Genomic DNA, 12,934 nt, shown 5'->3' with positions numbered 1-12,934 from the left:
GGAACCCAGTTCACCGACTCCACCTTTAGAAGCCTAGTAGCCAGTATGAACATCAAACACCAGTTCACCTCAGTGGAACACCCACAAGCCAATGGGCAAGCCGAAGCAGCCAACAAAGTCATACTGGCAGGACTAAAGAAAAGATTACAAGATGCGAAAGGAGCTTGGGCTGAAGAGCTCCAACAAGTACTATGGGCTTACAGAACAACCCCCCAATCCGCCACTGGAGAAACACCCATCCGACTAGTTTATGGCGTAGAAGCCATGATCCCGATAGAGGTCAATGAGCAAAGCCCAAGAGTGATTTTTCACGACGAGATCGGGAATATACAGGGGCACAAAGAGGAGCTCGACCTGCTCCCCGAAATCCGAGAAGAAGCCCAGATAAGAGAAGCAGCGTTGAAGCAAAGGATGACCGCGAGATACAACAAAAAAGTCATTCGAAGGAGTTTCACCCCAGATGACTTGGTCCTAATCAGAAACGATATTGGAGTCAACAAATCGGGGGAAGGAAAGCTCGCTGCTAATTGGAAAGGACCATACAAGATCAACGAGGTCTTAGGAAAGGGCTATTATAAGGTAACCGACTTCGACGGCAACGAGTTACCAAGATCATGGCATGCTTGTAATATGAAAAGGTACTACAGCTAAAAGCGAACCCTACTCCCTGATGTACTCTTTTCCCAATTTCATGATTTTTTCCCAAAATCAAAGGGTTTTTTTTCTGAAAAGGGTTTTTAACGAGGCATTATAGTAGGGGCTAAGGGAAAATAAATAATCAAAAGTCCTTAGTAGCAATAAGGTACCTCCTCAATTAATAAAGATCTCTTTCATTTTAAATATCTCTTTTAAATTTCCTTTTTATTCCCCTTCTACGAAACGCGCCGATTTAAGCTCGACAAAACGTGAAAATCCCATGAACCGACCTAGATGGTCGTCAGGATAAAACGACGAGGTACAAGTCGGCGTAAAGAGGCTATAGAAGTCGATCATGATAAACTCGGGAGCTGTCCGACTCGTAAGTCGGAGTGCGAAACCGAGTAAAATTAAAATGAATCGCAAAAGTAGCCTAAGTCACGAAAAACTCAATAAAACAAAATTGAGTGCTAGGAACACTACAAGAAAAATACCCATTCAGCCACACTTTTTTTAAGCTACATTTGAAAAGCGTAGCCTATTCATAGAATAGGCTACGCTTTTCTCAGTGTTGCCTTTTTATAAGAGAAAAGGAAACACAATTCTGGCATCATTTAAAAAGTGTAGCCTTAGGTATTATAGAAATCACTTATAAAGCATAGCCGTAGGTTGATATCTATGAGTTCACTTTTTGTATTAAAGAGAGTGCTTTTAAAGGGTAGCCTATTTATTAAGTTTTGGGTGCACTTTAAAAGTGATGCCTAATGTATCTAAAGCCAAAAGCTTACACTTGATAAATTTTTTTCCTCACTTTCTCAAAAGCAAACTCACACACTTAGTCAAATTTTTGTCCCTTCAAAACTCACACTTAGTAGCCTTCAGAAACCCTCTCACCATCAAAGAAGATGTAAGATCCAAAATTTTCGAAAAATATTACTATGAGTTAATTTCAACTTATATATTCATTAAAAATTTTATTTTTAGAAATTATTTTATTAAAAGTAATTAAATCAAGTTTTGATAATTAAATTGAAAATTTTACTTAATCTTATAATTATTGAATAATTTTATATATTTAAATTATACAACTTAACAGTTGTAAAAGAATAAGAATTTTATACGATTTAGTTAAATAATTGAGATTTTGAAATTTAATACTTTAATTTTTATAAACAGAAAATAAATTATATTTCTAATTTTAAAATTAGAATATTTGATTAAAAACTGATTAGTAAATTAATAATTAAGTAGTATTTTTAAAATAATTTTAAAAGAGCAAATTAGATTTCAATTTTTTATAATATACTTTAATTTTATTAAAATTGGCCAAACCCCAATTTACCCGAAATTTTTAATTTCACTTTTGTCCCAAATTATACCCTAATTCCTAAATTAATCCCCAAAAAGTCCTAACCCCTTCTAACCTAGCCACCGCCAATGTTTCCCTTCTCTGACCAATACACAGCAGCAGTTTTCCTTTCTTCCCAATTCAACCTAAGACACAGCAGCAGTAAAAGGAAAAGAGGGAAAAGGGATAGCGGAGAGAAAGAGAGAACCGAGGGGGAAGAAGAGAAGAGGAAGGTTGCGCAGGCGCCACTGGCCATCGCTGCTTCGTTGTCGTCGTCCTCGCGAGCCGCCACCGCCGGCCTGGAGCCCGCCGCTCGTGTCTCGCCGCGGGACTTGGTGCTGTCACTGCCATCGCGTCGTTTGGAGAGGAAGAGTCGTGCCTGAGAGAGGGAGAATCAGGAGGAGCGTCGCGCCTTATATATTGATGGGTAAATTACTTTAATTAGTAAGAATCTCTAATCCACAAATATTTGTGTTTTGGCTGCTGGAATCAGACTATTTCGTGAACAGTATTGTATGACAAGAAGACTGGAACTAATTTGCTTCAATGGCCAGTGAAAGAAATAGAGAGCTTGAGACTTAGCAGTGATGAATTTAAGGAATTATTGGTTAAACCTGGCACAGTAGTGCCATTACACATTGGCCCTGCAACACAGGATTTTTTCATAGTTATTGGTTGCATTGATACAACTTGTATCTCACAGTAATCATAGTTTTACTTTACATTTTCCTGATTTTTATTTATTTATTTATTTTTTGTTGTTCAGTTGGACATATTTTTTGGACCATTTGGCATTTTGGCTATTGCAAATGACCAACTTTCTGAACTAACACCAATTTATTTCTGTCTTTCAAATTATGGAAATGGAACCTCAACTACTACAACTATTACTACTTCTACTTCTACTTCCTTCTGTGTTGATGAAACTAGGTACTATTAACTAATGAATCATCATCATTCATATTTGTTTCTTCCTTTATTAGGAGAAAGTGACAAAATATATGAGTTGTTGGATAATAATGCAGGTCATCAAAGGCACCTGATGTATCAAAGCTAGTTTTCAGAAGCAAATTGCCTATTCTAAGTGATGAAAAACTATCATTGAAGGTATTGGTAAGTAGTGTCAATTAACCTATTTGGTCTCACGTGACTTGATTCACGAGATAATATTAAAATTGGATTATCAAAAATCACACATAAGTCGATATGGTTCATTAAACTGACTAAAGATTCAATACTTTCAATTTAGTTCTTGAAAGATATCACTATGTGTCAAGTTGGTAAGTTAACTTTACTACTATGTCACTAATGATCGCTGACATATGGAGACACCTACACTCTTTTCTTTGAAGGCATGTTAAGCATATCATCTAATTAACTTGTGGCAATGACTTCTCAGCTTTCCGAGGCAAAAAAACGAGAGCGGGCCTTTACGAATAGAGGACGCCGGAATCAGTTGCGCTCAATGGGAGAAGCCAAGAATTTGCTTCAATATATGTTCAATTCAGTCGCAGATGTTAGGTGCTTTATTTGACATCAATTTGTTTTTTTCTCTTCTATCAGAAGATTAATAACTTTTATTAGAAGATACTTATGTAGAATACAATATTTTGGTTTTTTATAGTTTATTAGTAGTAAATTCTAAGTTGTCTAATGTATATTTTGATATGGGTATATTTAATTTAGTGTGAGATGTATGAATACTCATTTATTTTCAAACGCCAAAAGTGTAGCCTTTGGTGCAGAAAAGCGTAGCCTTTGAGAATAGGCAACGGCCGAATAGGAATGACCCCAAAAAGCGTAGCCGTAGCCCAAAAAGCGTAGCCGTAGCCTAAGGCATCATTTTTTTCACTTTTGGCTACACTTTTCAAGTGTACCTGAATGGGTGTTTTTCTTGTAGTGGAATAACAAAAAGAGATAGGAAAAAACTAAGAAAAAGTGGTAAGGCTGCCTTAAGGATCAAAGAGATTCAGAAAAGCAGGCAAGCCCCAAAGAAAAGGTTTTTTCCAGAAAAGATCAAAGAGTCAAAAGAACCACGAACAGAAAAGCATGCGCGCATAAGGTAACCCAAAACCCTTATCCAAAAAGGGCATTTATTTAAAACGCTAAATCAAACCCTTATTAAAAAGGGCATCATAAATTGTTTTGTTTACGGCCTTAAAAGGCCAAAAATTGTTCAAACATCAACAAATAAATATAAGGAGTTTAAAAAGGGGGGTCCACAGGCCGGACCCCCAATAGCCAAATCACTTCTTTGCAAGAGGAGTAGAAGGATCACCACCACCAGGACCAGGAGTTGGAGAGAAAGTCGGAGGAGCAGCAGAAGAACTCGGAGCGTCCTTAGAGCGAGGAGGGGACTCTATGATCCTCTGCCCCCAAGTCTTCAAATCAGACTCGGACTTCACCACGGGGACAGGAGGATCCACGATGGCACCATCAATAACAACCTTATCAGGGTCCAAAGGAGAAAGGTCCAAGTCAGGAGCAATGACTCCGACCTGCTCCTTGAAAACCCTCCAAGCCTCATCAGCACCATCCGCAATAGAGTCCTCGAACTCGGTATAGGCCTTCCGAGAATTCAGCAAGTCATTCTTTACAGACACAAGATCAGCAAACAAACTATTATAGCTGGCTTGCGCTGCATTCCTCAAATCCACCTCCATGTTGCATTGGGCTTGCAACTTCTGCTCCTTCTCCCGGAGGCTATCCCTCTCCTCCTTCAGCTTGGCGACTTTCCCCTCCAACTCCCTCTCATGCTCCTGATATATGTGAAGCCTTCCCTCCAGCTCCTCGACCCTCGAGGTCGTCCCTAAAGAGCTGATAGGAGTCTTCTCAAATATATCCAAGAGTTTGCCACAAACCCCCGTTGTCTTGAGACTCTCCTCAACCACAGTGGTGAGGTAGTGCCGAACAGAAACATCATCCATACTCATACGAGCATGAGGATAGATGTTCTTTCGGACGAACGCAAGGGCGTCTGCCTCACCAGAAGCGCCAGACTCTATGGTCTTGCGCTTCTTCGGCTCTGGTTCAGGAGTAGGTCGGACAGAAGGGGGTCGCAGAGAGGAAGCAGAGGAAGAAATTACAATAGGTTGGGAAGGAGTCCCAACGTTCCGAGGAGGAGGAGAAGGAGAGACAATTGCCCTAGCACCACCAGATCTGGCACGAGACTTTGCCTTGGCTTCCTGAACCCTCTGAAAAGACTCTTGAGCGTTTTTCTTTGCCATCTCTGCAAAAACAAATTGGTCGCTAAAAGTCAGACAAGTCGGTAAAAGAAATTGCAAGTCGGAAATAAGTGAGAAACGCAAAAAAGGCTACCTAGTTGCGACTGGACAAAGGCCGGCGACCCCTAGAGAAATTTTTTAGTATCCAAGTATGGGGCCCTCCCCCACACTTCTCGGAGGAACCCCACAATGGCCGCCTCCACCTCATCCAAGTCATCAAGACCATATTTTTCACAAGGGGAGGCCTCCACCCAGTATAAAGGAAATCGGGGGGAAGAATTGTCATCCAGGAAAAAGGGGTGGTGACCCTCTACTGCTTGAACTTTGAAAAAATAGTAAACTCGGTATCGACCGAAGGCTCCTCCCCTAGAACCGTGACATCAACCCACTGAGAAAGAACATCTACGGAAGCCATTTTCTTTTCTTAAAAAAGGGTGACAAGAAACCTACAAAAAGAAAAGGAAAATCAACACACGGTCTCTAAAGGGAGGAAGTACGGAACTAAAGCCTACAAACCAGCCTACCTACAAAATAAAGGCACGAAAATAGAAAGCATGTTACAGAAAGGGAAAAAAGCTAACCTTTAAGTCTGAAATCAAGACTGGAAGAAGTAAAAGCCCTCGAAACGCAAGAATGCAGCACGAACAAATGCAAGGGAAATTTGAAAGATTGCAGAAACGAAACAACGAAAGAGAGGGAAAGTATTTATAAAGACGTTAGGGGCATGATGGTAAAACTGGCGCTATCATTAATGAAGATGCACCGTTACCAAGGCCATTAAAATCCCCACGCACACCCCTAACGGACACAACGCTTGATTAGACGTAACTGACAGAACCGAAAGGTCAAGGAAAATCACGTCGGTTCTTAAACCATCACATCGGTCCTCTTGCAAATCGGCTACGACCCCGAGTTGAATACTCGAACCCAAATCCTAAAAGGAAATTGGGCTCGAGTAGGGGCACTGTTCATACCCTGGCCCAATAATAAAGGTCCAGGGCCCAAGCAAATAGGCCCAACCCAAAGGGTTGGCCCTCACCCAAAGGGTTGGCCCTCACCCAGTACCAGCCTTCATCCCAAGAAGTCGGTACTAAACACGACCTGCTCCAAAGAAGTCGGATACGAGGGTTAACTGGCAGATAACACTCATTCGAATGAGTAACTGCCCCTAGAAACTCTCTAACCACTTCATAGAGCCATATCTTAACCTCCCTAAGATATGGGAACGGTTATCCACCTAAAAAGGTGGCACTACTTCAGCGGTGGTTATTGGTTCACCACTATAAATACACTGACACCATTCAGGTATCTCTAAGTTCCAATATACTCTCTAACCTGCTCACACTCTTGCTAACTTAGGCATTGGAGTGTCTTTGCAGGTACCACCCCCCATTCTTTCTCACGTACAAGTCGGACGGAGGAACACCGAGTACCAGGTCCACTTGACAGCCACCTCCTTTACACGTTTGGGCCAACCAACGCTATCCGGCCCATTAATCTCTGGTTACCCACCGTAACACCAAGTAAACTAAAGGAAGAAATCTCATCAATTAGAAACCCCAATACACTTGGAATTTGGAAAAGAAAACTATTTAATTTTCTAAACACATAATCTAATTCACTATATTTTGCACCTAACTCATTTTACTATTATGATGCAACCTGTTTTTACTAATGCACAAAATTCTTCTTATTCATTCTTGCATTTTGTTAACATTAAATAATATCAACACGTATTTTACAATATTCAATTAATAATGCATTTCTTTGAAAAGCTTGTATTTTTTGATGCCACAAGAATCACATGACACATGTTGGTACATCATATCATTCAAATGTAGCCACATATTATAGCACAAGATTATTTCCAAGCAACATTTTTAGGCATATGATGTACACTGTTCATCATGATCATAATATTCTTAACTAGGGTAACCGGCTATTTGGATGCCGTTGGGATCATCTAAACTTCTTGTTGTTTGGTCTTCTAGAAAGTTAAGCTATCATATATTCATATTTGAGTAATATGTGCTCCTAAACATGGATTTTTTTTTTTTTTTTGAGAAATATTCAATAACCATCAAAATTTATTATTTTTTGTTATTATTTTTGTCATCATTAATTTAATTTTTTAAATTTAATAATTCAATAATATATTTTTAAGCATTAATAATTACTGATGATAAAAAGTAATGAATTCTAATAACTTTTCTAACAATTTTTTTGTTATCAAATGGTTACTAAGCTAAAGCATAACTTCTTTTGTTATGTTTTTGACATATACCCGTTGAATTTTAATTATTTATTTATCCCTAAAAAATAATTGTTTAGCACAACTTAAAAATAATAAATATTTAGAATAACAAAATAAAATATTTTTTCTATTTCTAACAGATTAAGAGTTAAATCTATCATTAGTTTAAATATTTAAATATTCATCGACTTAATTATTCTCATATTTGTTGTTGTTCTTAAACACATTGAATTCAAAATATTAATTTGAAAATACGAATTACTGTGAAAAATATTTACATGATTTATTCAATTATAAATAATCGTTATATAATTCTTTTAATGTTGATGTATTTTATTTAAATTTAAAAATATATGAATTAAAAGTAATATCAAAGAAACATAATATGCGTGCGCTCTTCATCTCTGGATTCTACTTTGTGGGTTATGGCCAACCTACCTATTCATAGCCTTTCAAATTACAAAATGACAACCTACTTTCTAAGGTTCTACCATATTCGTCCATGGTATCACGATTATCACAATTACGCTATGCGAAATAGAAATGAAAATTTCAATAATTCTTAGTCACATAATAATTTTACTCAAGGAGATGTGAACATAAATGATTGATTTACGTCAATAAAAAGATTAAAAATAATGAAAAAAATTTTATATGCTTTGATATTTTCCTTTCAAACTAACAAATTGATGATTGGCACCGTCCTCCCCACCACTGAAAGTTTGTTCTCGAATCTAAGTGTTCGATTGCTTTGTTTTTGTCTTTCTCATAAGTTATTGTGCTGTCCATTTTTATTTTTTGCTAAGCTAAACTTTGCTAAAGTTATTTGGGGGGTCCAAAACCTAAATAAATAAAATCTTGATATAGATATGGACCATTAACTTTTTCCGGATATGTGGCCATTAAGAAAAGAGTACCTTAGGAAAAAGATTAAGAATTATTTTCTCCTTTATAGAAAGAGAGAAAAAATATAGTTGTTGCCGGACAGTGCAAGGTACAAGCGTAGGACAATCACTTTGAGATATTTGAAGAGATAAAAAGAAAGCATAAGAGCAACACGTTGCTTAACACATATCATGTACGTACGGTCAGTCCAAACAATCTTCGCTTCTAATTGCCCACCTAAAAAGAAGGAATTTAAAAAAAAAAAAAAGGGTACGGAGAGGACTATTACTAATACGATTTGGATGTTATTTCTGTGGTCAAAAGTTGGCTTGTTTTTTAGCCGAAATCTAGGTTTAGGTCCACATTATAAAAAAAAATCTTGGGACCAATAATTTTTAATAATTTTAGCCTCCATACAAACATTAAATTCTAAAAAAATATGAATGTAAATTGTATTGATTTATATGTGTAAAATTCTGGTAAATATAGGTATAGTTATCAGAATCGAACCGGTAATTGATTCGGTCATACGATTGGGTCACTGGTTCAACCGGTGAGTCATTGATTTATCCAGTTGACCCGATCATAATTAAATAAAAATATAAAATTAAAAGTTAAATGTATGTTTTCAAAAATATATTAATAACAATCAAATATTAATTCTTAGATATAATTTATGGTGCAAAAAGAGATAATAAATTAATCACTAATATAAAATATTTTCTCAATATAAATGAACGAGAAAAAACAAAAGATAACACAATCAATCAATATATCAATATGTTTGTATATCATGCATTTCTTACTTACTTACTTGCTTGGTATCCATGTCAATCCATACTTAAAAGGATAAAAAAATAAAAATTTATTTATATATATATATAACATATAATATTGACAATTAAAATAGCGCAGTGGCAAAGGAGGAGGTACAACATGCAGTATGATCCGTGTTCGAACCTCCCCTCAGTAACCGTTTTTGGAGTTGTATTGTACGGGTTCTCCTACGGTGGTTTGGCGGTGTGCGGGTATATCGTGGGTCTGCACGAGTCCAATGCGGTCTGAAGCGCGAACCGGCCGGTTTTCAACGGATTTGACCACCGTTGACTGGTTCGATTACACGTTCGGTCTGTTTACTACTTGAACCGGTCAGACCATTGGTTCGGTTCTGATAACTATGAATATAGGTGTAAAGTATATATTTCTTTTGTGCAAAATGTTTATAAATATAGGTACAAATTATTACTAACCAAGTGTTAGCAAAAAATGATAATATTTGCTGGCGATGTAGCATTGCAATAAAAAAATTGTGCACGTAGAAGTTTTTTTGTGAATTAAGTCTAATTAAGTTAAATAGTAAAGTTTGGGTGTGTAGGTGAGTGAAAGTAGTGAGAATAATTTTTGTTGATGTCAAACTAACTTAATTGGATTTAGTTCACAAATTGACTTGTCCATATAGTGTAAAACCCTATATTTTTGGCATTCAAATAATAAATTATTTATAATTTATTATATTTGTTTAAAATTTTATTTTTAGAAATTCTTTTATCGAGGATACTTAGATCCTAATTTTTTTAGTAATTTGAGTTTAAATTAATTAGTTATTAGAGATTTTTGTAATAATTGGATATTTTCTTATTCAGAATTTAAAACTTTAGTGATTGAAAAATAATGAGAATTTTATATTGCTTAATGTGAATATTGAGATTTTGGATTTTATCTTATGAATAAAGAAAAATTAATTTGATTACTGATGAACTAAATATTGATGGTTTAGAATTCACAATAAATTCTCGTTGCTAGTATAGTTTCTAAACCAAGCAATAATCTTTTCATACAAAAACTTTGGTTGTCACAAGTAACAAAACCCAATAAAATTTACAACCGAAGTATTTAAACCTCGGGTCGTCTTCTCAAGAAATTGCAGGGAGGTATGATTTATTATTGGTTATGTAAAACAATATATTTTTAGGTTTTTGAAATAGGGAACAAGTAATTTAGATAACAAGAAAAATAAATTAATAATTAATAAAATCTCTTGGCAAGGTATAAGAAATTTAAGTCCTATCCTAGTTATCCTTATCAGGTGTGAAGAGAATTGGATTCTGCTCCCACTTTTAATTAACCCATACTAAATAAAGAAAAGTCAAGTAGACAAATTAATTTGATCCTCAGGTCCTAGTCAACTCCTATAGAGAGACTAGAGTTATTGGAGTGCAAATTAACCAGCAAAGAATTTCAATTTCAATCAACAGCTGAGTTGATAACTCAAGTGTTATAAATTACTTAACTAAGACCAAAAGGAAAAAATAAATCTAATTTGAATTAAAATCATTCATAAATAAATTAAAGCAAAATAAAATCTGAAATACCTCAAAATATATTAATTAAGAAAATCATAATATGAGTGGTTCATAAGCCAAATTGAAAAGATAAATGACAATTAAAGTAGTGGAATAAATAAAAGTAGAAAATAAATTAAAAAAATATTGAACCTGTGATTGAAGAGAAATAATCTTAAACTTGAGAGAATTTCTAATCCTAATCCTAAGAGGGAGGAGAGAACCTTTCTCTCTAAAAGCTACATTTAATCCTAAAATTATGAATTATGAATGTTGTTCTCCGTCTATGCTTTGATTCCTCCATTCTCTGGCTTATATTCTGTGTTTCTGGTTTGGATTTGGGCCGAAAAAGGGTCCAGAAATCGCTGGGGGAGTTTTCTCCAGATTCCTGTACGTGGCGTCTATCACGCGTTCGCGTGGGTCACGCGTTCGCGTCATTTGAGAGTTTTCCTTGTCACGCGTACGCGTCGGTCACGCGTACGTGTCAATTGCGTTCTGCTCAAGGCGCGCGTCTGCGTCATCTACGAGTTTGCGTCGCTGCATTTTCGCGCTAGGCACGCGTTCGCGTCGTCCATGCTTTTGCGTCGCTGCCTTTTCTTCAAAACTCTATTTTTGTGCTTTCCTTCTATTTTTGTATGTTTCCTTTCTGTCCTTTAAGCCATTCCTGCCCGATGAAACCTAAAAATACTTAACACACAAATCAGGGCATCGAATGGTAATAAAGGATAATTAAAATTAATATTTTTAAAGTATAGGAAACATGTTTTTCACACATATCATAAAATAAGGAAGGAAAAGTAAAACCATGCAATTTACATGAATAAGTGGGTGAAGGATTGAATAAATCACTTAAATTGAGCACAAAATACATCATAAAATATGGGTTTATCAACCTCCCCACACTTAAACAATAGCATGTCCTCATGCTAAATCCAAGAGAAAGGATAAAGTTAGAATGGTGGAATCTCATACAATGCAATCTATTCTAAATGCAAACTACCTACATGAATCATGCAATTTTTAATTGTCATCCACCTATATATATAGAGCTTACATGTGGTTAATTTGTTTCATATTCTCAAAGAATCATATATGCATAGCCAAACCTAGATCATGTTAAAGCACTTTCACAATTGAGTTGGGCAAAGATATTTCACAAACTTGCAAGACAATTATCAATTAAGTAGAGATATATGGTGATGAGCTATTGAACACTCACTGGATTTGTGTTTACTCTCTAATCACTCAGTGTTTGGGGTTAATCACTCTATTCTTTTCTATTCCTGCTTTCTAAAAATTTGTTCTTCATCTAACCAATCAACAAATATTGAATACAGACATACAAAAATCATGAGGTCTTTTAAAGGTTGTAATGGGGCCAAGGTAAAGGTAGGGGTATATATATAAGGCTAAGTGAGCTATAAGTTGAATCCTTAATTAGTCTAAGATCTCACCTAACATATACATATTCTATATAATTTATAACTTTCTTGGGGTTCCCAATTTTTTTCTCTTTCTTAATACATACTCTTGTACCAATTTCATTTTGATTCTTACCTCATGTGCATTGATTTCTTCACTAAACTTATTATTGGGGTAATTTTGTCCCCTTATTTACTTATTTAACTAAAAAGATTTTTTTTATTTATGAAATATAAACATAACATTTTCAATGCACATGGTATTTTTTTATTCAAATTGGTTTCACATGAGCATGCTCCCAAATTCCTTATTATTTTATTGAATTAATCCTTTCCTATCAACCCATGTTCCCATGTTTCCCCACACTTAGTGTGTACACAATCTCTATCTTAAACTAACTAAGGATTCAACTTGGAATTTTTAATTTATTTTTCTGCTTAAGGCTAGTAATGTGGTTATAGAACAAGAGGGGATTAAAAGCTCAAGGGGACTAACAAGGGTGATGTAAAAGGTAAGCTTATTTGGGATAAGTGAGGAAAAATTTAAATGGTGGCCTCAATCATCTCTTGGTATGTATCTATATTCTATATTGGACATATAGATTGAAACAAAGTAAAGATCACCAGAATAAAAAAGAAGGGCGAACACACAAGAATGAAATAATTATGGTTAAATAATGTAACCATACAAATAAGCTCAAAAACTCACAGGCTGTGTGTTCTTTGGCTCAAAAATCATATATCAGTTATGTATGTCATGCAAGTAAAAATTAAAGGTTCCCATTATTTTCAATGTGAATCTTAGGGTGGCTTTTAAAATCTTA

At 35.6% G+C, this 12,934-nt stretch overlaps 1 protein-coding gene across 1 annotated transcript; it reads left to right on the top strand.

Moving 5' to 3' along the window:
• On the top strand, window positions 992-3,629 carry LOC110266847 (kinesin-like protein KIN-4A). The gene is made up of 4 exons (XM_021111885.1): window positions 992-1,018; window positions 1,341-1,354; window positions 3,010-3,097; window positions 3,384-3,629. The coding sequence occupies exons 1-4, from the start codon at window positions 992-994 to the stop codon at window positions 3,516-3,518; spliced, it is 264 nt and encodes an 87-aa protein (XP_020967544.1). The 3' UTR covers window positions 3,519-3,629.

This window comes from Arachis ipaensis, chromosome B09, assembly GCF_000816755.2.
Source record: "Arachis ipaensis cultivar K30076 chromosome B09, Araip1.1, whole genome shotgun sequence".
Lineage (NCBI taxonomy): Eukaryota > Viridiplantae > Streptophyta > Magnoliopsida > Fabales > Fabaceae > Arachis > Arachis ipaensis.
The sequence above is the reverse complement of the archived record's forward strand: the minus strand, read 5'-3'. Positions and strand labels throughout refer to the sequence as shown.

Excerpts from the sequence above, each read along its gene's own strand:
- LOC110266847 (XM_021111885.1), top strand. The coding sequence starts at position 992 with ATGATAAACTCGGGAGCTGTCCGACTC. Across the intron at positions 3,098-3,383 it reads AACTATCATTGAAGGTATTG|CTTTCCGAGGCAAAAAAACG; the intron begins GTAAGTAGTGTC and ends ATGACTTCTCAG.